Source organism: Lathyrus oleraceus, chromosome 2, assembly GCF_024323335.1.
Source record: "Lathyrus oleraceus cultivar Zhongwan6 chromosome 2, CAAS_Psat_ZW6_1.0, whole genome shotgun sequence".
NCBI classification, from domain to species: domain Eukaryota; kingdom Viridiplantae; phylum Streptophyta; class Magnoliopsida; order Fabales; family Fabaceae; genus Lathyrus; species Lathyrus oleraceus.
The window spans coordinates 34,093,709-34,118,716 of NC_066580.1; the positions used below are offsets into that span (position 1 = coordinate 34,093,709).

Below are 25,008 nucleotides of genomic sequence, written 5' to 3' on the forward strand. Positions count from 1 at the left end.
ATTATCACATAATCACATATTTTACCAAGTTATGTATCCAAACATCACCAAATTCAATTACCATATCTCATACACACATAACAATCACATCAATGCATATATTCAATTATCACATAACTCTAATGTGACTCAATGCAAGACATGTGACTCTATGCATGTGGTACCGCAATGTGACCCAACGTTTAAACAAAACCATAATAAAACAAAATAAAAACCCAACGTTTAACCGCTTTCCGATTCAATATCTAGAATCCAAGCCACACTTCCGATCCGGACAAGATCAAAGTCACTACGCCTATTTCCAATTAAGGATCAACATCTTCTACGCCTATTTCCATTCAAGGATCAACGTCTATTACCATGTGAATCCACAGTTTCACCGCTTCCACCATAAAGTCGACCATGCCATGAATGAATGTATAAATACCAATAATATATGCAATTAAGATCATCTCTACCATCTTAACATTCCACATATCACCATAATTCAACTCTATGAATTATCCACCAATTGTGCGTATACACATTCATAACAAATATACTATTCACATATATAGGCTAATTATCAAATACGCTCATAATTTCCAATTAACACTAGTAACTATACTATCTCATGTTAATTCACAATTTGCCAAATATATATGAATACACACTTTCACAATCAAACAATTAATCACTAGATTTCATGCTAAAATACAATTACGGTCAAATTCTCGAGATACCGTAATTTACCGACACACCAAATAATTTATCCAAGTTCAAGTATTTTCCAATCAATTAGAATTATTGAAATTAATTCAACTACTAATTTAATTAACCAATTAACATCATACTATATTAATTTAATTCACTTATATTCTATTCCTAAAATGTGTGTCAATTTCCATCACAAAATCAACATTTATTTATAAAGAATATTTAAATCGAACACAATTTTGGTCGATTCGTAAAATATCACAATTTCAACAAAAAAACACCACCACGTTAATCTACTAATTAAACTTAGCTAACACGTAAATTTTCATCAAATTCCGGACAACTAATTATACCGTTTAATTCAGCTAATTCGGTCAAACGGGACTGTTTTGAATTACATTATCTTCCCATTGTCTAAACTATAGCACTACCTTTATTATTTAGCTACAGTGCACCAGAAAATATAATATAGCTATACTGTCTGTTTCTACTAATTAAAACACTTAATTAATAAACTTTAATAAACTAAGTGGCATGGAGAAGTGGTGCTATATAGTGAGAAAAGAAAAACAAGTAGTGACGCTATAGTATAAAAAAATATATCAAATTGGATTCTCAATCTATCTCTCAATTTCACCCATATATCAATTCCAAACACAATTAATCATCACAAATCAAAGATTACTCATCAAAACCTAACAATTTCAAAAACCATAAAAATTAGGGATTTCAACCTAAACATATTTCTACCCATTGACCCAATTATACTAACCCATAATAATAAGGATTTTCCCCCTTACCTCTTCAATTTTCTGGAATCCCTAGCTTTTTCCTTGTTCTTCCCCTCTTCTCCTTACTTTTTCCTCTTTTCTTTCTCTGTTGCCGTGAAATGACCAAGTGAGTGCTACTTCTCACTCTCCTCACCTCTTTCTATCATAGTATTATATTTGGGCTTAAGAAATGATACCTCTAATTTAATTATTAGGCCCAATAAGATATAGTATTATAATATCTCTATTTAGTTCAAATAAATTAAACCAACACAATATACACACCAAGTCAATTAATTCAATTATTCATTATATCTCATATCAACTAAATAATTGATTAACACACTAAATTAATTAATATAATCAATTATTATACTACCTAACAATCAATTAATTAATTAACACCCCAAATAAATAAAATAAAATAGTATAATAATATAAGAAATAAATACTAAAATTGGGTTGTTACAAAAACCCTTGAGCGACAAGTTAAACTTTATATCTCATAATTTCATTATTTCATTTCAGTTTCGCACAAAAACACATTTGTATCCAACTGGCTTCACACCTTGAGGTGTTCAGACTACAAGTCCAAAAACTTGTCTCTTGTAAAGTGAGTTTAACTCTGCTTCAATTGCATATTCTCATTTTGGTCTATCCTCACTTTGTCTACAGTTTTTAATAGATGTTGGTTCATGATCCTATTTTTCATTTATCACATTAAGCATTATATAGTATGCAAAAATATCATCAATTTCGACTTCTTTTCGGTTTCATAGTATTCTATTATGAATATAATTTATTGAGATCTCTTTATTTTTACGAATTTCAGGTACCAGATCAGCCTCTTTTGGAGCTGAAATGTTTATTATGTCTGAAGATTCTTTTATGTTTTCTATATACTCGCTCAGGCCATCTTATTCTTAGTTCCCTTCCTCGTTCGAATTTTTTTATCTTTGGAACCGACTGGTCTACCGCGCTTCAAACGTGGTTGAGACTCGTTAGATTGTCCAACAGGGACATCCATTTTTATTGGAGCATTAGTTGCTGGTATATATGACTTAATCACACTTTTGGATGAATGAATGCATTCGATAATTGATTTGCTAAGATTTTCAAGTGAATTGTCTTTTGAACTTCTAGTTCACCTTATTTTATTCGAGGATCAAGATGAGACAATGATAATTCATTTCAACTGACCACTTTTTCCAGCTTCTTATTCTCTCCCCCTAATGCTAGAAAATTTGATTCATTAAAATGACAATCAGCAAATCGAGCGATGAAAAAATATCCTATAGTTGGTTCAAGGTACTTAATTATAGATGGAGAGACATATCTGAAGGAGAATAGCGATCCAAAACGCAGCGGAAATTAAGAGGTTTGGTACCACATACACGGGGCTTACCCATTTGCTATAAGAGGTTTGGTAAATTATTACAGCTTCTAGTAACTTTAGTATTTCTTTCTTAACTACATCACTCATTATAGGGTTTATCCTTCTTTGGTGTTCTCTAGAGGGTTTATAATCTTCCTATAGCATAATTCGATGTATGCACACAGAAGGACTTATCCCTTTAAGGTCGGAAATGTTATAACCTAGAGCTGCATGATATTTTCTTAAGATATCTAAGAGTTGATTAGTTACTTCCTTATTAAGGGTTGCACTTACTATAACTGGATGATTTAGTTCTTCGTTAAGGAATTCATATCTTAGGCTCTTTGGGAGTTCCTTAAGCTGTAATAATTGTTTCTTAGGACTAGGCATATGGTCAATGGCGAGTGCCAAACATTCATGAAGGTTATCATCCACGAAGGGTGTCATGGATTTAAAACCATCATCCTCCGTCATAGGTGTTGAGGGTAGTTTAATCATTTTGGTGAGTGTTTCTTGGTCTTGGTTTAGTTCTCTTATGCACTTGTCGATGAAATTGATGGCACAATATGAGTCATCTATGGCAGGTGCCATTATAAATTTGGATAAGATAAATTCTAATTTTTCATCCCCTACCTCGAAAGTAATTTTTCCTCTTTGGACATCTATTATGGCTCCAACTGTTGATAATAAGGGTCTACCTAGAAGGATATGGATTTTGTCGTCTTCTTTAATGTCCATAACAATGACATCGGTTGGAATATAAAGTTGTACGATCCTAACTGGAATATCTTCCAATACACCTATTGGATATTTAACTAATCGATCGACCAGTTGAAGGGACATCCTAGTTGGTTGCATGTCTCCTAGGTTTAATCTATTACAAATAGCTAAAGTTATCAAGATCACACTGGCTCCTAAATCTAGTTGTGCTTTGTCAACGACATGATTTCCTAGAACACAAGGTATAGAAAAACTTTTGGGGTCTTTCTCCTTTTTGGCTAGTTTGTTTTCAACAATTGAATTGCATTCTAAAGGTTTAGGATCGTCAATCTTATGTTTGTTGGTTAAGATGTCTTTTAGAAATTTGGCATACAATGGTATTTGGGTGATAGCTTCGGTGAAGGGAATCTCGACGTGGAGTTTCCCAATTACTTTTACGAACTTTTTATATTTGTTATCTAATTTGGTTTGTTTAAGTATTTGCGGGTATGAGATCAGTGGTTTATAAGGAGGGGTGGTATGTAAACTTGGTTTTCTTTTACCTCTTCCTTAATTTTAACTTCTTCCTCTCTTTATTTCTCAGTTTCTACAGGTTCCTATACTGCCTGTTTCTCTGGTGTGGTCACAACATCCTTTTTTGGTGGCTCTAGTTTCTTCAACCTAAGATCTACAGGTTCATTATATGTAGTTCCTCTCCGCAGGGCAATAACGTTAGCATGCCCCTTGGTGTTAGGTTGAGGTTGTCTAGGAAATGATCCTTATGGTGTAGCTTGAGCAGCTTGTTGTTGAGCCACTTTAGAGATCTGGGTCTCAAGCATCTTATTGTGGGTTACCACAAAATCGACCTTGGTGCCTAATTGTGTAATCAACTCATTTATATGAACGTTTTGGTTCATGAATTCTTTATTTCGTTGAGTTTGAGCTGAAATGAAATTTTTCATGATTTTCTCAAGGTTGGATTTATGAGGAGCAACTTGTATAGGTTGTGTTTGTCTTTGAGCTTGCAAACCTGATGGTCTTTGAGGTGTAGAATTTTGAGTAGGATTATTGTTTTTATAAGAAAAATTAGGGTGATTCCTCCGTCCAGGGTTATAGGTGTTTGAATAAGGGTTTTCTTGGGCATAATTGATCTGATCTGGGTTTGATTCAGCTAAAAGATTGCATTCAGCAGTTATGTGTCCTTGGGTTCCACAAATTTTGCATCCAAGTTGTACTGTAACTATGGTAGCTGTAGGCTTAAACTCAACATTCTGATGAACTTTACTTCAGAAGCTTGGTTGAATTCTTTTGAAGAAGCTTTAGAGCCTGGTTCTCTCTGAAATTCTATTTTCAGAGCGTGATTACCTTTGAAAAAATCTCTTTGAATCTTTGAAAGATCTTTCAGAACCTGGTTACAAATTCTTCTTTAAAGAGCTTGATTTCCAAGTCTGATTACCATGGAATATTCAATTCTTCAAATCTTGATACCAAGTTCAGAGTCTGGTTTTCAATTCCTTGAAGACTTGATGCTTGGTTCTGATTCCTGGTTGAGATCTTTCTCAAACAGCAGCGTGAAAGTTTTAGACTCAGATAGTAGACCATTTCTTTAGAAACTGGTAACTTACATTCTGATCTTAAAAACTTCAAGAGCTTCTGATGTTTTGAACTTATCCCCGCAAAACAATTAACAAACTATTCTTCGAAGTAGTTGTTATCAGAAACATTAATAAATGTGTGGGTTCATATTCAAGAATATAGGTATATATGAAAATCAATTATGATTCTTCCCCTTAAATACTTTCCTCCCCCTTTATCATCAATCAAAAAGGCAAAGATAAAATGTAAAGAATATATTTGAAAGAAATAAGATAATATTTTCATTAAAAATTCCAAAAAACAAAAATGATACAATCATGTTTACAAAGACGGAAATATTTAAAAACATAATAGAAATAGAAAAAGTATTACTTTTATAAAGAAAACAAGTGTGGTTTTATTGTGGAAGTGAACTTGATTTTTGATTTTTATTGTGAAAGTGAATTGATGGAATTCTCGATTTATGACATTTATTATTAAGGATCAGAACTAGTTTGACATTAACTAAGAAACTAACATGAAAAGTGGCAGTATAGTTTGAAACAATATTTGTTGACAAAATACTATAGTAGATTTACAAAGCAAATACACCAAATCAGCCAGCAAACACGTCGAAAAGAGACAACCTAAAATCTTACCTACCCAGTCGTGTAAGGTTTGTTTCTGAAACAAAAATGAAATCTAGAGAGAGAATTTGTGAGAGATCCCTCCCTCTAATTGAGTCAAGCAGCGTAAGTTTTAGATCCTCCTTAATTGACTGTCACGCGCCCTTCTTTTTCTGTTTTTCGAATTTTTATTTTATTCAATTCATTAGTGATGTGTTTGTTACATGAAAACCGACAGGGAGAGATAGATTTGGATAATGCTTGTGGGCTTTTCTGATTAATTTAGATCAATAAAAAGAAATATAATTAATTGAAAATGTCAAGGTTGTCCTTTCTAAATAATTTTATTGATTTAAATGTGATTAAATTAATTAAAACAACTAAAATTCACATCTTCTTAAATAAACATGATAAAAATAAAATGAAAGGGTAGAAAATATATTTAATTTTTCTGGATATTTTGATAAGAATAAAAATAAAATGACTGAATATGAATAAAAATCGAGCGCAAAAGTGTCCAGAAAATTAAACCAAATGCACTAAAATTATCAACGTGAAATAAACATCTGAAAAATATACAGGTTTTGATCAAATTGTAAAGTAGAAAATGTTCGGTTGAAAAGATTAAAGCTGATCAAAATGCGTTCGAAAAAGTACCTAAAAAAATTAAACGAGCACACTAGATTAAACTACATGGACCGTAGATTAATAAAACCGACGTCTACAGGCCCAATCTTTAAATTTTTCGCCCGCTAATTTTACGTATATTTGATAATCGGTTGATGTGTCTGTAAATTTGAAAATTTATTTTAGTTGACATTTTAAGCATTATACAAGATGAAATCTATGTTATGTTATGTAGATGATGCAAATGTTATGTTATGTGTATGTTTCTCTTCAGTTTCACAAATTTTTTTTGTTATGTTTCTTGTTTCTGTGTAGGGTTTTGTAAGACCTGATAATTTTCTTCTATAGTAAAGATTAATATTTTATTTTACATATTAAAACATCTTAATCCCAAAATTTATAAAATAATTTTACAATGTTGGTACTTATTTAATTGAGAGATAAAAATTAATAGGTCTAAATGATGTTATCTTTATGTAGTATTGTTTTGAGACGGTATGTAACTTTGTTACAGTAATAGTATAAAGAAGAAAATAAAATCATTATTAAAAATTATTTCATGTTCGACGACACATATTATTCACGTAATACATTTCTATATAAATCTAATATATTCATTGAATAATTATTAGTATTTATTTTTTAAATAAACGTGGCCATAATCCACTAGTTTTGAGGCACTGAGTAAATAAATGTGGAAAATAATATTGCGATCAAAAGGCACACATTAAGATAAAATACTTCTATCAAATACAATTGAAAAAAGTGTTCGTAATACAAATTAATTCTTAAAACAATGAAAATAATAACTAAAGAAATAAAACTCACATTATAATTATAATCACTGAAAGCTAATTTTTTATTGTCTAGCATCCTTCATAAGTCCTTGGGAGGAAAGTTTTTTTGTGAATGTGTTCACCAAAGAGGAACGCATTCAGATAGCAACCAAGGTGAAAAGATCTCAAACTGAGGCTCCTCAAATGATAGATCTGGATTTTGAAGATACTGGTTAGAATGCATTTCTTTTGGAAATGGATAATCCATATCTAGATTGTCTGAATGATGTTGTGGAATTGGAGGAAAATCTTCAAAAAACATCTGATTTGATAGATCTGGATTTTGAAGATACTTGTTAGAACGCATTTCTTTTGGAACCATATCTAGATTGTCTGGATGATGTTGTGGAATTGGAGGAAAATCTTCAAAAAGCATCTGATTTGATAGATCTGGATTTTGAAGATACTTGTTAGAACACATTTCTTTTGGAACCATATCTAGATTGTCTGGATGATGTTGTGGAATTGGAGGAAAATCTTCAAAAAACATCTGATTTGATAGATCTGGATTTTGAAGATACTTGTTAGAACGCATTTCTTTTGGAACCATATCTAGATTGTCTGGATGATGTTGTGGAATTGGAGGAAAATCTTCAAAAAGCATCTGATTTGATAGATCTGGATTTTGAAGATACTTGTTAGAATGTATTTCTTTTGGAAATGGGTAATCCATATTTAGATTGTCCGGATAATATTCTGAAATTGGAGGAAAATCTCGATCAAAAGACATATTACCTGATGGAAATGGTGCGAGTCTAGGAGAAGACCTGTTAGCATTCATAATATAAATTATAATGTTAGTCTTGAAATAGATTAATGTAATTATAAATTTTAAAAAGAAAAAAAAACATTAAATTGTCTACTCACTTATCATCCAATGTTGGGACAACATGATTGTAGAGCATACTTGAATCATCAGCCAACGTTGGAAATTGTTGAAAGTTGTTGATATTTTTGTCACCATAATTTTGATCAAGAAGATAGTTACCCTGTAGAGTATGTACTTGATGATCAAATTCCATTCTTGGTAGAGCCGTTTCTGCTTCTTCTTGGGAGGCATTATTTTGTCCAACATTCTTATTCAACTCATAAACTTGGTTTATCCTTTCTCGAATGAGGTGCTTTCTAGAGTTTTTTAAACTTCTTTTTTTTGAATTAATAAAATTCTTTAACTCGTTATCGGTTCTTCCCGGAAACTGTGCAACAAAAGAAATCCAAAATAAGTAGACTTCATGCAAAAAAATTATTACCAAAAAAACCTTATTTTTAGATAACATAAAAAAAAATCATTACAATTATAGAAAGTCTAATAAGCTTTAATTTTTTTTTAAAAAAGTTATTTTTTTTCCCAAGAGTGAAGCATGAACAAACCAACCTGTGAAACCATTTGACACCATTTGGATCCTAACTCATTATAGAGATGAACAAGTTTTCGCCCTTCTTCTTCATTGAACGAACACTTTTTCAAAATTGGATTTAAATGATTTAACCATCTTAATCGACAACTTCTTCCATCTCGAGCGAGCTTTGTTTTCTTTCTTAGAGAATCCCACTTTCCAATTCCATATTTAATCACATATTCTCTTAATACTTGATCCTCTTCACTAGACCATGTTCCTTTTCTTAACGCAATATTTCCAGTTTCATTAGATTGATTGCATTTTTTTTGTTGCAAAGAAGAAGACGCCATGATTTTAGAAAATGCGATTTTTAACTACGTGAATAATAGTGTCAGTATGTTGAAATATATAAGAGAGTGTGTGTGTCTTAGTTTGAAAAAAAATCATTATAAGTCCATCTTTTTATTTTAACTCCTACTTTTCTTAACCAAATCAATTACCTACTATGGAAGACAAAACTTTTTATTTTAACGTCGCTTTAGAAGTGGGATGCGATTAACGTCGCTTTAGAAGTGCCACCTTTTTATTTTAATTTAATAAGTTTAGTCCTCATTTTTCTATAACAAAAAAAACTTGTTAGTTTTTTTTTCTTTTTTTAAAATAACTTTTTTATATATCTACATTATAATTTTTTTTATAAATAAATCCAAATAAGTTATTTACAAATATTATTTTATTATTTATATTTTAAAATATTATAATAAATATTACAATTTTATTGGATTTACATTACAACATATATAAATTAAATTATAAACTAGCTCATTGATAGCTATGTAAGGATATTATATTGTAGTAATGCAAATTCTAATCCACGATATTCCAAATATTTATCTTAAAATAGTAAAAATGTGTTCGAGTTTGGGTTTGTATTTTTCTCAATTTTAAAATACGGATATGAGATGAATAATGACAACATTAATCATGAAGTTTCTCATTACGATGATGAAATCAAGGAGAAAACCAGAAATGTAGAAAAAATGGGAACAAATGAAGATATCTCATTGATTGAAGAAAGTTAGTTATTTGATATATTCAAAGGAAAGACCTGGTAGTTAAGAGATAAAGTAGCTTTCCAACTAATCTTCTATAGTTGAGAATATATTCAAAAGACTCGGTTGTGTTCTGATGCAACTTGAAAGATGGATCAATAGGAGTTTTGTCCGGTTTAGACTTAAGGAGACATGTGTCTTTCAACACATTCAAGAAATACTTTCTTTGACAAATAATAATTTCAATTTTGGAATGAGAAACTTCTATTATTATGAAGTACTTTAACTTGCCAAGATATTTGATTTTAAATTCAACATCAAGTGTAGTTTTCAATCTATAAATTTCATCCATGGAGTTCTCAACCAAAATGATATCATTCACACACATTGTAGTGCACTGAAATATGGACCATTATTGGGTGCGAAAAGGGAATAATCTCAACCAAATTACTTATATCATTAATTAACTAAGAATGATGTTAATTTCATACCATTTTCAATTGCCTTGCCTTAAACCATAGAGTGACTTCAACAATTTGCATACTTGATTTGACTTTGGACTAGTAACACCTTGTGGCACTAATGTGTATACATCTTCATGTAAATCTCCATGTATAAATACATTATGTATTTCCAATTGATGCAACTTTTTGGAATTTATGGAAATTCTGAATAAAATTAAGAATACTTGAAAAATTTTAGTCAGTCGATTTCTTTGAAAACTGATGTAAGATCCTAATTTTGACCCTAAGATCCCTCATGGCTGATGACACTGAAATTCACCGTATTTTCGACTCCGATTTCGCATGCATTTTAGTAGTTTTATTGTCATTTTGTTGTTTTATTACTATGTTTCTCTTTGTTTTTAGGTTTTTACTTTAATCGGAGCCCCGATCGAGAAAAGGAGTGAAAAAGAGCTAAAAACCCTAAAATTCAGTATTTTGTACTTGTAGCTCCCACTGTGGCTGGCGCCATAGACCCTGCCATGACGTGTCCTAGCTCAACTTCCCTCAACTGCCACGTTCCCCACTACTTCCACTAAGGCGCCTCAGATTGGCCTTGTGGCGGGCGCCATGGCCTTGTGGCGGACGCCACAAGAGGAAAAGTTTTCCCTCCCATTTTCAAGTTGAAGGGCATCCTTGTCATTTCCCTCATTTTACTCTCCTATGAATAGAGACTCGAAATCACTTGTTCAAGCATCCAAACTTAGAGCAGAGGAAGATCCAAACTTAGAACAAAGGCAAACTCATAGCAAAATTTGTCTCACTTAGGCATGTATTCAGTATTTTAAAGTGGTAATCACTTCGCATTGGGGTGTTACCACAATTGTGTAATCGAGTTTTGTGATTGAGTCTGTAATCGAGTTTGGAGCACTTTGGAAGGAAGTTAATTCTGCCGCCATTTTCATTTCCGCTTTGCATTTTATTCAATCCTTCGATTGGAGCAGGTTTTTATTACTTTGCCTTTATCTATTTTAATTTCCCGCACTCGCTTTACTTTATTTAATTCCCGCACTCGCTTTACTTTATTTATTTCCCGCACTCGCTTTACTTTATTTATTTCCCGCACTCGCTTTACTTTTATTTATTTCTCGCACTCGCTTTACTTTTATTTATTTCTCGCACTCGCTTTACTTTTATTTATTTCTCGCACTCGCACTACTTTTATTTATTTTCCGCACTCGCACTACTTTTATTTATTTTCCACACTCGCACTACTTTTATTTATTTTCCGCACCCGCACTACTTTTATTTAAATTAATGCACCTTTACTTTACCATGTCTAACTAAACCTATAAGGTTAGAATGTAAGGATCGTAATTGAACCGATAATCCGTACAAATGTTCGTAGAAATACTTAAGGGCTATTTTAACTTTCAACTTAAGTTTTCCCGCATTTAATTTCCGTTGGGTAAGATCGAAAGCCGTCCAACGTCTTTTTAAACTTAATTGTTTCTAACTATTTCAAAAACAGCGAAAGCGCTTTGTTTAGTTCATTAGGAATTTTTAACTTAAGAAGAAAAGAGATTTTAAAATTATTTTCGGACACGTTTATAAGTTTAGAGTCTGGTTCCTGAGAACCTCTTTTGGTTAAGAAGTCCAGGTTAAAATACTTTACAACTTAGTCAAGATACTATATTTCTTAAAAATAGGTTTACTACTCTAACGCAATGCGCGCCTTTTTATAAGTGACAATAAGAGGGTTTGATTAGGGAGTACAACTCGGTTCTGAATACGCGAAAGCGACAGTTCCTGTTAAATTAGTTCTTTTCAAAGTAGGAAACACTACCCATAGGTAGTTCTACTAGCAAGTACTTGGATTATTAATTGATTATGTGAATTATATTCGACCCTGTCTTTATTAATTGAACTTTATTCAACACTTTACTTTTCATTGCACACTCTAAAAACACCTATTTTGATTGCCTTTGATAAACATCATAACAATAGATAACGATAGATTGACACTTGGTCTCTGTGGATTCGACAACCTTTTATATTACTCCGACGCGTTCGTATACTTGCGAAAACCCACGCATCAATGGCATCATATCATTGCTCATTGCCTTGCCTCAAGGATCATAGCATCTTGGCTCCTTAACCCTAGGGTGGGACTTGTGTGAGTTGGTTTGAGACCACCAAGCATGCTTGAATTGTATATTATTTCTTTTCTTATTTTGTTTACTAACCAAAAGCAAAAAAATATGTCACTAACATCTTTTGTATTGTAGCTTGAGCAATCATAAGATCTAAGGCTCCTAAGAGGCCCCTATGCATTGATATGGCCAGAGGAAGTTGAAAGCAAGCATGAAAATGGTTCCCAAAGCTCTCAATCATCATACATGCCTACCAAGTATCTCAATTTGTCAATTTGATCAAAGCAAACCAAAGGGCTTGAGGATTGTTTCCCAAGGAAACCCTAATTCATTTGTGCATTGACTGTGCCTTGCTCATGAAGCAACCTTAACCCATGATCAAATATAATCAAGGGAAGTTCTTTCATTCATCATTGCATGCATATTTGAACTTATTTGAGTGTCCTCAATCATTCATTCATCAGGATTTGAAGTATGGACTTGAGAAGTTGATCAGTCAATTCACCTGACTATTTTGAAATCCACTGAGACCCAACATTTGATGTGTTTGTTAAATAAAGATGACTCCAAGAGAAAAAATGTTCTTAAGAACCATATGAACAACTTTCATGTTCATAAAAATTTTATTTGAATCTTGGAAGGTCATCATTCATTTCCAAACATTATAGGTCATTTTGACTGAAACCCTAATTTTGGGTCAGCTTCCCAAGGACCTAACTCATTCATTTTTCATTATTTTGAGGTGGGATCAAATGCATTGAAAATTTTAAGATGTCTAGTTCATTTTTTATGTTAAACAAATTTTCATAATCCTAAAGAAGTACATGTGATAATACAAAACATTATAGGTCACTTTGGACCAAAGTCATTGAAATGTGAAAAAGTCCAACTTCAAGTGCCCATAACTTTCTCATAAAAAATCCAAATGATTCAAAATTTGAGTCCAAATTTATTTTCTTGAAAATATATATAACTTTTATGTTGGAGGTTTTGTCATATGGAGCTTTTATCATTGAAACAGAAGGGCTTGAAGTTGGTACATTTTGGCAAAATTCACATGAACATGTTTTGCACCTTGAACTTTATGACCAATTTTCATTAATTTACCAATTCCAAATGGAGTTTTGTTCAACATAACAATTGTTCCTCATGTCAAGACATTTCCAACCATTACCCACAAGGCCATGTTTCATTTTGGTAAGAGGTATTTTCGAAGAGGAGAAAGTTTGGGTGCAATTATGGAAACCATGTTCAAACTTCATGCACACTCCAAATCATTCACATGTACACGTCCATTTCATTTCAATTACACTTCAGCATGCCAAATCAATTGGATTTGGGCCCTCCATGCGCCTCTACAGGCCCATGCATGGAGGCCCAAATCACACATGCACATGAAATTCCCATGATTTGCATTGCATGTTGCTATAAATAGAGCTGCTTGGCTTCATTCAAAATCAACCTCAAGGCGTCTTAGATGTTGCAGAACTCAATCCAAACCTCACTCTAAAGGAATTTTGCTCTTTCACTTGAATTTTTCAGATCCAATTTTCAACTTCATTGGTTGATTATTGGACTCTAATTCCTTAGCCTTGCCTTATTTCCATCTGAAGAACAGGCTGCTATCAAGAATTGTGAAGGATCGTGCTCCATAGATCTGCATTTTGAAGGTTGATGCTCAAACTTTTTTCAATCGAAAACCGTCTTTCTGCTACTGTCTGTAGCGGCTACTACGACCATATGTAATAGGCGTCTGATCTTTGTATGGGAAGCGCCTCAAGGCTACTATGGCCCATAGCAGCTGCTAAGGACGGTCGTATTAGATCCCTGAATTTTGTATGAAGAAAAATCCTTTTTCTGAATTTTGTTGTATTGTGTTCCTCTTGATCCCTTTTTTTCCTAGAACACTCTTTTGAGCCTGAAATCAGAGAAAACATGCAACCAAGCTTAAAATAAGATAAAAACATATATTAAAAGGACAAAAGAGAAATAAAAACAACTAACAAACCGGTGCAAAAAATTGTTTATCATTTTCAGAGCAATTTTGTTGATATTTGAAGAGTTGGGATCACATGTTTCCTCTTCCAAACCGACTCCATCATGAATCATAACGTTTGCGATCGGATCCCCATATGGCTACCGAGTATGTTGCCTTCTGCAGTCTAACATATGTTGAAACACTTTAGTGAAAAGTTGGTCTTGATGTTATTGTCTAGAAGCCAAGTAACCACAAAATCATTCGTCTAACAGTTGCTTGTGGTAACCTTCCTCGAGATAATCACATGGGTGATCACATAGAAATTGAGACAACATGTCACAATCATATATTCCATTGTGTGAGAGACCCTATGACATGTAGCTGGTTCAGAAAGAAGGGATTGTGTGGTAGAGTGAAGATTGGAATTTTCAAAGTTATTTGAAGCATCATAATAGTAGAGAGACCCACAAGAGGGTAGACCAACAATTCACCCAAACTCTTCAATTGAGAGAGATTAAAATTTTACATACCTAAGAAGTAATAACCATTTATTTGTATGTGAGCTTTGAGTAGAATATTTTTACCCGCCTTGGATACACTATTTTTGGTTTATTGCAGATGATTTCTTTGAGTTTAGTTTGGTTGAATGCATAAAAAAAATTCAAAATTTTTAAAATAGATATCATCGACAAAGAGCAGTTTAAGAACAAAGTGATTGAAAAAAATACTTGTTGAAAGAGTTATCTTGAACCGATGATGAGAAGTAATCAAACTCAAAGGTTGCAAGAAGAGGTTTTGATTCTCTTGAGTGCCATAGGTGATGATGGTATAGCTCACAATAAATAGTAACAATAAATAGTAAAGGAAAACAAATAACAAGTACGATAAAAGAAGAAAATTTAAGTGATGAAAGAAAGAGGAAAGTAGAATGACCTCTTATAGGAGGTTTCTAATCAATTAGATCCTACCCTAATCGATTAGGAGCTTTAATACAATTGATTAAATGATTGATTGTTGAAATGAATAGACTTTTGAAGTCTTATCGATTACAATACATAGAATTTGAATTTTCAACTAAATATTTGTTATAACTCTAGTGTGCATTGAAAGTTCTCTATGATTTTTGCATTTTATTTTTTTTATTTTGATAACTATATTTTCATATATATGATAGGTTTCCAGATTAGTATGATGCAGGATGAAAATAAAGCTTTAATATGCTGCATTTTTTATTGACATAATTGCATATATTCCATTACATAAATTTACTGATTTAGGCAAAGACTATCATTCGATGAAAGGTTACTATATAAATGTCAATATAAAATCAATTGTTTCCATGTGGTTACTAAAAATATCAATAAATAATTTATCTAATAAAAGTTATTCAAAAATTTTAACTAATTGAACAATACTCCATAGGATTTTTAATTAGTTTTTCTAGATTAAGATCGGCCGAAATCAATTCAACTTCGATCCTAGAGATTAATTCTTCAAGCCTAATAGAACCACAATAAGCATTCAAATCCAAAATATCATAGTTGCAAGAACATTCATCGGTCTCTTTTCATAATAGACAAACATTTAAATAATTCTCAAATTAATAACAAAAGTAGTAGTAGATAATTACCAATGATACTCCATTTCAAATACACAACTCAAACACATAATCAAATAGAATAAAACACATTTTTTAGTCAAACCCTCTTTCTTTAGGGCTTGAATATGAATTCTTTTATGGCCACCTAATGCTTTTCCACTACTAGAATAATCACGTGAGTTTTTGAACTTGTTGATCCTTCTTCATGATGACTTTTTGTTGTTTGTTTGTTGCATTAAATATAAAAAAAAATTGTAACTTTTTGTTGTTTGTTTGTTGCATTTTTTTTGGCCGCTTTCAGTGGAAAATAAATAGAAGTTTTGTTCAATCAAAGGTCCGACTTATCAAAGCCTCTAATCTTTAGTTCTCTTTCTATAATTCATATTAATGATTTCTCCAATTTTTTTCTTAAACTCTATTAAGTTGACCATATTAAATGAATGTTTTGCATCACTAGACTATAATATATATTAGACTCTCCAATATATATAGGATTTGCTTCACCAACAAAAAAAAAGTGAATATTATATATATATATATATATATATATATATATATATATATATATATATATATATATATATATATATATATATATATATATATATATATATATATATATATATATATATATATATATATATATATATATCATTTTTCATTTTCACTTGGCAATTTCTAATGGTTGTAGCATATTGTTGAGAATGTAGTAAATATGAGTAGTGTAGGTAATAGTCCCTCATTGATTGGAAATGTGTGGAGACTTTAGCATTTATAAGTGAGAAAACTTATTCATCTATCACTTTAAGGTTTTTGGTGAACATGTTGTGCGTCTCTCACAAAGATGTTGCTCTAAAAGAAGAAGTCTCACAATGTTCAATGCTCCCTATTGAAAAATTCCCCTAACATATGATATCATGAGCCTTTGGTTCGAGAAAGGGACCGACTTACTTGTATTGAAAGTCAAGGGTGCCACAAGGATGGTGAGTGAGAAACGTTCAGTTGAAAAGTATTAACGGCGCCACAATGGTGGTGAGTAAGAAATGTTTCGTGCGTTACAAGAGTTTGTGGAAGTAAGAAGAGCTTCCACTTGAGGGGGAGTATTGTGGACTCACACTTGAGGGGGAGTGTTAAGAATGTAGCAAGTGTGAGTAGTGTGGGTATTAGTCCCACATTGGTTGGAAATGTGGAGACTTGAGCATTTATAAGTGAGAGAGCCCATTCACCTATCACCTTAAGGTTTTGGATTTTATATGTGGTGTGTCTCTCACAAAGGTTTTGCTCTAAAAGAAGAAGTCTCACAATGTTCAATGCTCCCTAGTGAAAAACTGCCCCAACACATATCACCCGACCTCTGTTGCTCAATTTTCACTTGTTGACAAACCAAACATTTGGCCACATATACTGCAATGTCTTTTTTTCATCCCAGACCACCATAAACTATTCTTCAAATCTTGGTACATCTTCAAAGAACTATGGTGAATGGTGAATTCATCCTTAGAGACTTTGTCGTACCCCAAAATTTATCCTACCATGTACAACTTTTATCTGGTCCATGACCCTACTACACATGCATACATTCATCTTTTCATCACCATATTTGCATTAGCATTCACAACCAAATGCATGTTACATGGACTAAAAGCATGGTGATTATACCTGAGGAAAACTAGGGTTTTCCTGATGTCACTTCAAATTAAAATATAATATAGCCAAAAAAATTACAAATTTGGATTCTGGTAACCGGTTACCCAAATCATGGTAACTGGTTACACCTATTCTTAACAAACATCCAAGGCTAATTTCTGCATGGGTAACCGGTTACCCAAATTATGGTAACCGATTATACCTGCTCTTAACAGGCCTTCAGCGTTAACTTTCGTATGGGTAACTGGTTACCCAAATCATGGTAACCGGTTACACCTGCACATATAACAACGATAACTTTCATTTTTTTTCCACAAGTAAACCCAAAACTTCACACACACCAACCCATGTGTTTGCCCTATAAATAGAACACCATCACCCCTTGTTTTTCTAAGCTAGCAGTCCCTAAAAATTCTTCCAAAATCACATTCAAGCTCTCTCTTTAAACCTAAACCAAACTCACACAACTACCCCTTCTCAAACAACCACTCACAACTTTCTTCTCATTTCATTTTCTCCCGATCCTTCCATCCTCTACACTCACAACTCAGCTCCTTCCATAAAGTTTCAACCACAATTTTTTTCTAAACCTCTTGTTTCATTTTCAAAATCAACACTACAACAACTCAGTTTCGACATCACAAACTTGGTAACGATTGCAACTCAAGCTTATTAACGTTTTAGTTTTGTTTGTGTTTGAAAAATGGTATTTATTCATAGTGTGTTTCTTGAGAGGGATTTGAATCAAAAGTAAGACAGGTGAGTTGGTTGGTTTGAATTTTTGGGAATCATTTGAGAGGTAAAGAGATTGCTCTGGTGAAGTTAGTATGTGGAGGACCTGCTAGAGGAAGCGTGACGTGGGAGCTAGAGAGCTAGATGAGAGAGTCTTATCTAGAGCTGTTTGCGTCACGTAATTTTCGAAAGCGAAAATCTTTTTAAGTGGGAGAGAGTTATAATATTCCAACTTTAGTTATTTATTTTAATTGATATATATATATATAAATTTATTTTATTTATTTGAATGATATATGTGTTTTATTTGAAATATTGGTAATTTATTTAATTTAATTAATATTAGAGATACTTTAGAGTATGGAGAAAATAGAATTTTATTAAGGACTGAGTGGTGAATTAAGTAAGAACTGACGGTGTGGTCAAAGTGGAAGAAAAAAAATTAGAATATTATTTATTTAAATTAAATAGTAGAATTTTAAATTTTAGAAAAATAGTAAGAGTGAGGGGTGTGAAGACAATTGAGGGTGAAAGGAAAATTGGGATAACTAGGGTAAATAAATAGTAAAGTGAGGAAGAGTTTAATGAGATCGTGAAATTGAGAAAAGTTGGAAAAAGACGCAGAAAGCTAGAGCGATCATAGAAGGAAGAGAGGTGATCCCAAAGGCCAATAGTTCTTTAATATGCAATTTCGAGGTAAAAGGGAAACTATTCAAATGTGGGTGTTTATGCAGTCAGATAGTGAGAGATTCTTATCCTCCAATATTTTTCTTCTAAATTATATATTTATGTTGTATGTTTGTGGCCAAAGGGTTTTCCTTAAACTCTTCTGATTGATTCTTGAGTATTATTGTATTGTTTTACTTGAATCCTTGTCAAATGCGTTATGCCTTGTATTGTTTTAGCCTTTTTACCTTATCGATGCATTGTTGTTGTATGATGCACTGTGATTACACTATAAGGCAAAATTATAATACTTGGACTATGGTATATAATTTATCTGTATTATTGGACAAAAGTTATTAAAAAGCCAGAAAACTCCAAATGGTCTTTTTTCTCTGAAAAATAAAATTAACAGGAAAAAATAAAAATAAAATAGATTCGGAGGAAAGAAGAAATGCGGTGGAGCATCAGTGGCGGCAGAAGCCGCGCATAATCATCAACGATAAAAGCAGAGCGGTAGCGCGATGTAGCGCCTGGTCGGGGGAAGGCAAGGCGCGTGATGAGAGGCTGAAGCAACACTAAAGTGCGCACGACACGAGGTCATAGCAGCGCGAGTGTGGTTCAATGTTAGAAACGGGACGCAACACAAAGGCGGTAGCTGCAATCAGCAAGAGCGTGCGGTGGCGCGGGCGGGTCGTTGACGGGCTGGTTCGACGGCGGTTTAACGGTTTCAAATTCCTTGTCCAATACATCGAGTAATTTTGAGTTCGGTGACCTTTCGTTGCCTTTTTGATAAATTTAAGAGTCAGATTTGTTACATTAGAGTTGATAGAGTTGTCAGAGTTATTTATGAGTTGTTTAGAGTTGAAGTTAAGGATATATGATACACATAAGTTGAGTTTGAAACCTTTTGGGCATTATAAGGCTGCTTTTTTAGTTATATTTTTATTTGTTTAACGTTGATAAGCCAAAAGAGTTAAAATTGAGTTTTTGAGTTATTTACAGTCAAACTATTGAGTTGTTTGAGGTAAAATTTGAGTAATCTAATAGGTCCATAGTTGTTTTGATAAGGCTAGAGTTTGTCCGTGAGTAATTATTTTTTTACCCATATTGTCGACTGACATGATAATAATTTTCCCTGTTAATGAGTATGTTTGAATATTATATGATTATATGAGTGAGTTATATCTGTATAATATGCTTTGAGTTAAGTAGTTCAAAGAGGAACTACATAGTTAGCCTTAGATTAGCAAAATTGTGGGTTTAGAGAGGAACCTTGTTACGTATGAGATGTGAATGTTTTTTTTTGTTGAGTATGTGTTTTTGAAATTTGTTGTTGATTTTCATGCACTCATGTATATCAGAGATAGTTAGGACTTCGGTCGACAAGGTCATGATTCAGGAGAGGAACCAATGACGGTCTCAGGTTCAGAGAGGAACCCAGTTCGGAGAGGAACTAGAGACATGGATATTTCAGTAACATAACTCTGACATCCAAACCTTAGTACCACATGCATATTGAGAAAGACTTAGCATTTCATTTATATTGTAATTGATTGTGTGTGAGAATTAATATATGTGTGTTGATGTTATTGTTATTTGAAAACTACCTTTGTTGTTTAATACACTGATAACATCTATGAGGTTATTCTCCCCCCCCCCCCCTTTGTTGTTGTGTTGCTCGTTATGCTGGTATTGAAGATACTCATGTAGAACAACAATAGATGTTGCTTGTTGTGAAGGATTGACATAGATGTCAACTTCTTTATGTTTACTCTTTTGAGTTTAGTTTCATGCGGTGTAGCTCTAATAGTGTAACATCTAGATGAGTTTCGTTATTTGTTATTTTCTGAGATTTATGAATTTATTTAATTATGTTGAGATGTTTTCAGTTGAGATAAAATGACTTGAATTTCTATTGCATTGTTATAAAGTTTTTTTAGAAGCATGTTTATTTGAGGGAGATATGGAACATCATTGCTGCATAAATATGAAAAATGTATATTTTTTTATTTAATTAAGTATTTTTGGGGTTTAGGGTGTTACAAATAGTGTCTCCTCTAAGACACGTACCAGACAAAAAGATTAATATTTAGCTGATGATAAGCATGCTCAGATCGATGTCAGACATCTCCTTTTAGGGAAATGGCAAACAGAACAACATTGGATTCAAGGCACCTCGTGAATTCCTCCTTGATAGAACTTGGAAGGTTAGCTCTAATGTTCACTACTCTTGTTGGGTTTTCGTCGATCTAGATGGATATGAAATCATTATTATTGATCGGCCTCAACATATTTATTCTATCGGTGATATATAGAGGTTTCTCTGAATCATGCTCGTTATCAGATATAGCTTCCTCTAGATGTGCATGGAAGTCTGCGACATTGACGTCTAGAGCTGTTATCTAGGCAAGTATGCCTCTTTTACCTTCTCCGTATTCTAGAAGGAAGTCATGTACATATTCTACTTCAAGGCTTTGTGAATAATTCAATTTCTACGTGTTTGACATAAACCATCACTGGTTCAAGATGGATGTTGTATTTTTCATCATTAGGAAATATTTTCTTAATGACTCATATCCATTGATCTATGAAATTCCAAGAAATTTTTGAAATTTCCTTCCGAAGACGTGATTGTAAAATCTCTTACATGGAACCACTAAAAATAGAACATCCATTGTATTGGCTTCTCTTCCTTCACAGAAAGTTACCATAATATCTATGAAACCCCAATGACGGGTTACAAAACCATTGAATGCTTCAAAATTCATGCTCATGCAGGGTGATAAGTTCTCCTTATTTGAGCCTAACTTTTCAAAAAGTTCGGCATAAATGATGTCATATGAACTTCCTCGGTCAATAAAGATATTTGATACGTCAAAATTTGTTAAGGTGGATGTAATCACATGTGAACCAGTATCATTGAGAATGCCACCCACTTCCTCATTGTCCTTGAAATTCCATAATGGTTTGCTTTGTCTTCTCATCTACCGACATTTATCCTTTCTTATCCACTATGATCAACTATATGATCTTTCTCTTCACAATACCAATGAGTGGTGTCTTGGGGTACGAGAACCCTTCAGTGATGAAAGCAATATAGTGATAGCCCTTGGTGACGTACACTATGAGAAATCACTTCCCCCTTCGGTCTTCATATTCTTCTTTGATCCCTATATCGGTTCCTTTAGTTGTCTTAATTATTTATTTAGGCAGTGCCTCAACCTAAAAAAGAAAGTGCTTTCTTCTTGGTGAATCACTTCATCTTCTAGAATTCTAGGGGGAATCTCTTTGTCTCTTGTATTCATATTTCCATTCATCACACTTGGTGTATCTACCAAGTATTCCTTTTTAATCAACTCTTCAGTCGCATTCTTCAAATTACCCCCTCATCAATGTTTGAATATCCTAAATTTAGACTTGTTAATTTATGTTGACTCTTTTACAAGATATGGATATTTCACTCTAGCCTCTTTGAAGATCTACCACTTCTCTTGAAGTGTTTAACGGGTCATACTCGGAAAATCTACCACTTCTTGAGGTTTTGTTTCTTTCGACATCTTCATATAGCATGTTTTTCTCTTAATTGAGGTATGGTTGGGCTTGATTAAGGATGACACCCAATATTACCATGTCTTTCAAAACTAACTTCTCTGGAAACATAAATGTGACCTCAAACGTTTCTAAAAATCCAAAAGTGCAATCCTTTATTTGCTCGTCATACTTTGAAATCCATTTTCCTGAATATGTCAATGTACCGCCTCAAAGCAGCTTCAGATTTGTTGAGAATGTATCAAGTGTGAGTAGTGTGGGTAATAGTATCATATTGGTTAGAAATATGGAGACTTGAGCATTTATAAGTCATAGAATCACCCACCTATCACCTTAAGGTTTTGGGTGAATATGTGATGTGTCTCTCACAAAGGTGTTACTCTAGAAGAAGAAGTCATACAATGTTCAATACTCCTTAGTGAAAAACTTCTCCAATAAATGGTATTAGAGCCTTTGGTTTGAGAAATGGACTGACTTACTTGTATCGAAAGTCAACGGCGCCACAAGGGTGGTGAGTAAGAAACGTTCTGTTGAAGAGTGTCAATGGCGCCAGGGTGGTGAGTAAGAAATATTTTGTCTGGTACAATAGTTTGTGGAAGCAAGAAGAGCTTCCACTTGAGGGGGAACATTGTGGACTCACACTTGAGGGGGAGTGTTGAGAATGTATCAAGTGTGAGTAATGTGTTAGTGTAGTACGGGGTGATTGACAACCGATGGTTGGCGAGGATGAGCATATAGGTGGATCTGTATCTGCTCTACAATCGTTAACATTTCGAAGAGGGACATATGATATGTTTCTCCTAGTAAAGTATGAGCATTATATTGCTCGCCATATATGTTTCAGCGAGGTAACTAATGGAAATTATTTTATTTTGAATAAATTTTAATTTTAATTTTAATTTTTATAATATATATTTTAAATTGTTTTTAGGAGATAGGTATGAAGAAAGAACTCTAAGTTGTTGGACATGGGATAAAGCTTATGGGATGGGTTCCTCATTGTCTCCCACCTGAGATGGAGAGTTTGTTGGTTGGCTCTAGTATATCTTCAATCCAGAGAACCTGTTTTTCAAGGATAGACCAAAATTTAGTATCAGCATTTGCAGAGAGATGTCATTCAAAGACATTGTCATTTCACATGTCATTTAGTGGGATGAGCATTACATTGGACAACTTTTCTTATTTGCATCACCTTCCGGTCAATGGAGAATTTAGGGGCCCTCGAGGTGTCACTGAAGAAGATGTTGTTGGTCTTGTTGTTGATTATTTGGGAGTTACATTTAGTGAGGTAGCGCCACATGTCCGTTCTTGCATGGGTGCTTATTATAAGCTAGAGTGGATGTACAATTTATTTAGACGTCATTGATCTGCTTCTAGATAAGACTATGCTACCAGAGTTTACATGGTGATGCTAGTAGGTTACACGATTTTCGTCGATCAGACTTTTAGGCGAGAACGGTATATATATCACTATTTATCGACTTGGATGGATGTGAGAGATATAGTTGGGGAGAAACAATGTTGATCACTCTCTATAGATATCTCAGAGATGCTCCCATGTTTAATTGCAAGCAACTCAAAGGATATGCTACTCTACTACAGGTAGGGGTGGCAAAACGGATTGTCTGCCCCGCCCCGCCTTAAACCCCCCCCCCCCCCCCCCCAAAATGGGGTGGAGCAGGCAAGCCCGCCAAGTGAAATTGGGCTTTAAAATCTAGCCCGTCCCGCCAAGGTGGCGGGTTGGCAGGCGGCGGGTTTGCCCGTCTATTTTTTTATTTTTTATTTTTTATTTTTTAATAGATTAATAGGATTATTTTTACATTTCAATTATATTTTTTAGAATGATTTTTTATAATTTTATAAAGCATCTTTTAAACAAAATTTACTTAAAAAAGTATTGCATATATTCGCAAATAAATATATAAAATAGAATCATCAACAAGTATTAACCTTCAAACAACCAAAATAAATATTTTAAGTGTTTGATAACTAGGTTGGCGGGATGACGACCAACCCGCCCCTTTTTTTGATGGGCTTAAAGCTGAGCGGGTAGGCGGATAAAAAATTTCAATCCAACCCGTCATTTTTTGGCGGGTGCGCGGGCCGGTCTGACGAGCCACAACCCGTTTTTCCACCCCTAGCTACAGGTATTTATTTTTATTTATTTTATTATTTTTTTGTTAATAGTATTAATTTTGTAACATTGTTTGATTCATGAGTATTTTCTAATTATTGGAAGAAGAGAAGATAATTAGAAAGCAATTGAAGATTGTGGACTTTCTCGAACTATGTGTTGAAGGTGGATGAGTTGAGACTTGTACTGGACAAGTTGACACTTGTAGATGTCAAATGACGCTCATTCAAGGATCATAGAGTGGTGCGTCCATTTCACGATATATGTCTATATAAGGTGTTTGAAGTGGGGTGATATAGTTGTTCTATACATGCCTGACAAATGCATATGTCAGTTTGGATTCAGGTGGTATGTTTCACCCCCACATCTGATTCTATGACATATGATGCCGACGTTGAGTGAATTAGTTATCATACCAGTATCGTTGACGTGATCCGTCTGACAATGGTGGTTACCAATTGTAGGGGTGTAAACTTCTTCAAATTTTTAAAAAACATAAATAAATAGTAA

The 25,008-nt window shown here is 33.3% G+C and overlaps 1 protein-coding gene across 1 annotated transcript; it reads right to left on the minus strand.

Annotated features, from left to right (window-relative positions):
* Positions 1–7,283: 7,283 nt before the first annotated feature.
* LOC127121794 (transcription factor MYB35) lies at positions 7,284–8,894 on the minus strand. Its single transcript, XM_051052230.1, has 3 exons — positions 8,580–8,894; positions 8,072–8,400; positions 7,284–7,971 (listed from the first exon to the last, which is right to left on the minus strand). Exons 1-3 carry the CDS (start codon positions 8,892–8,894, stop codon positions 7,284–7,286), a joined length of 1,332 nt encoding a protein of 443 aa, XP_050908187.1.
* Between the last annotated feature and the right edge of the window lie 16,114 nt (positions 8,895–25,008).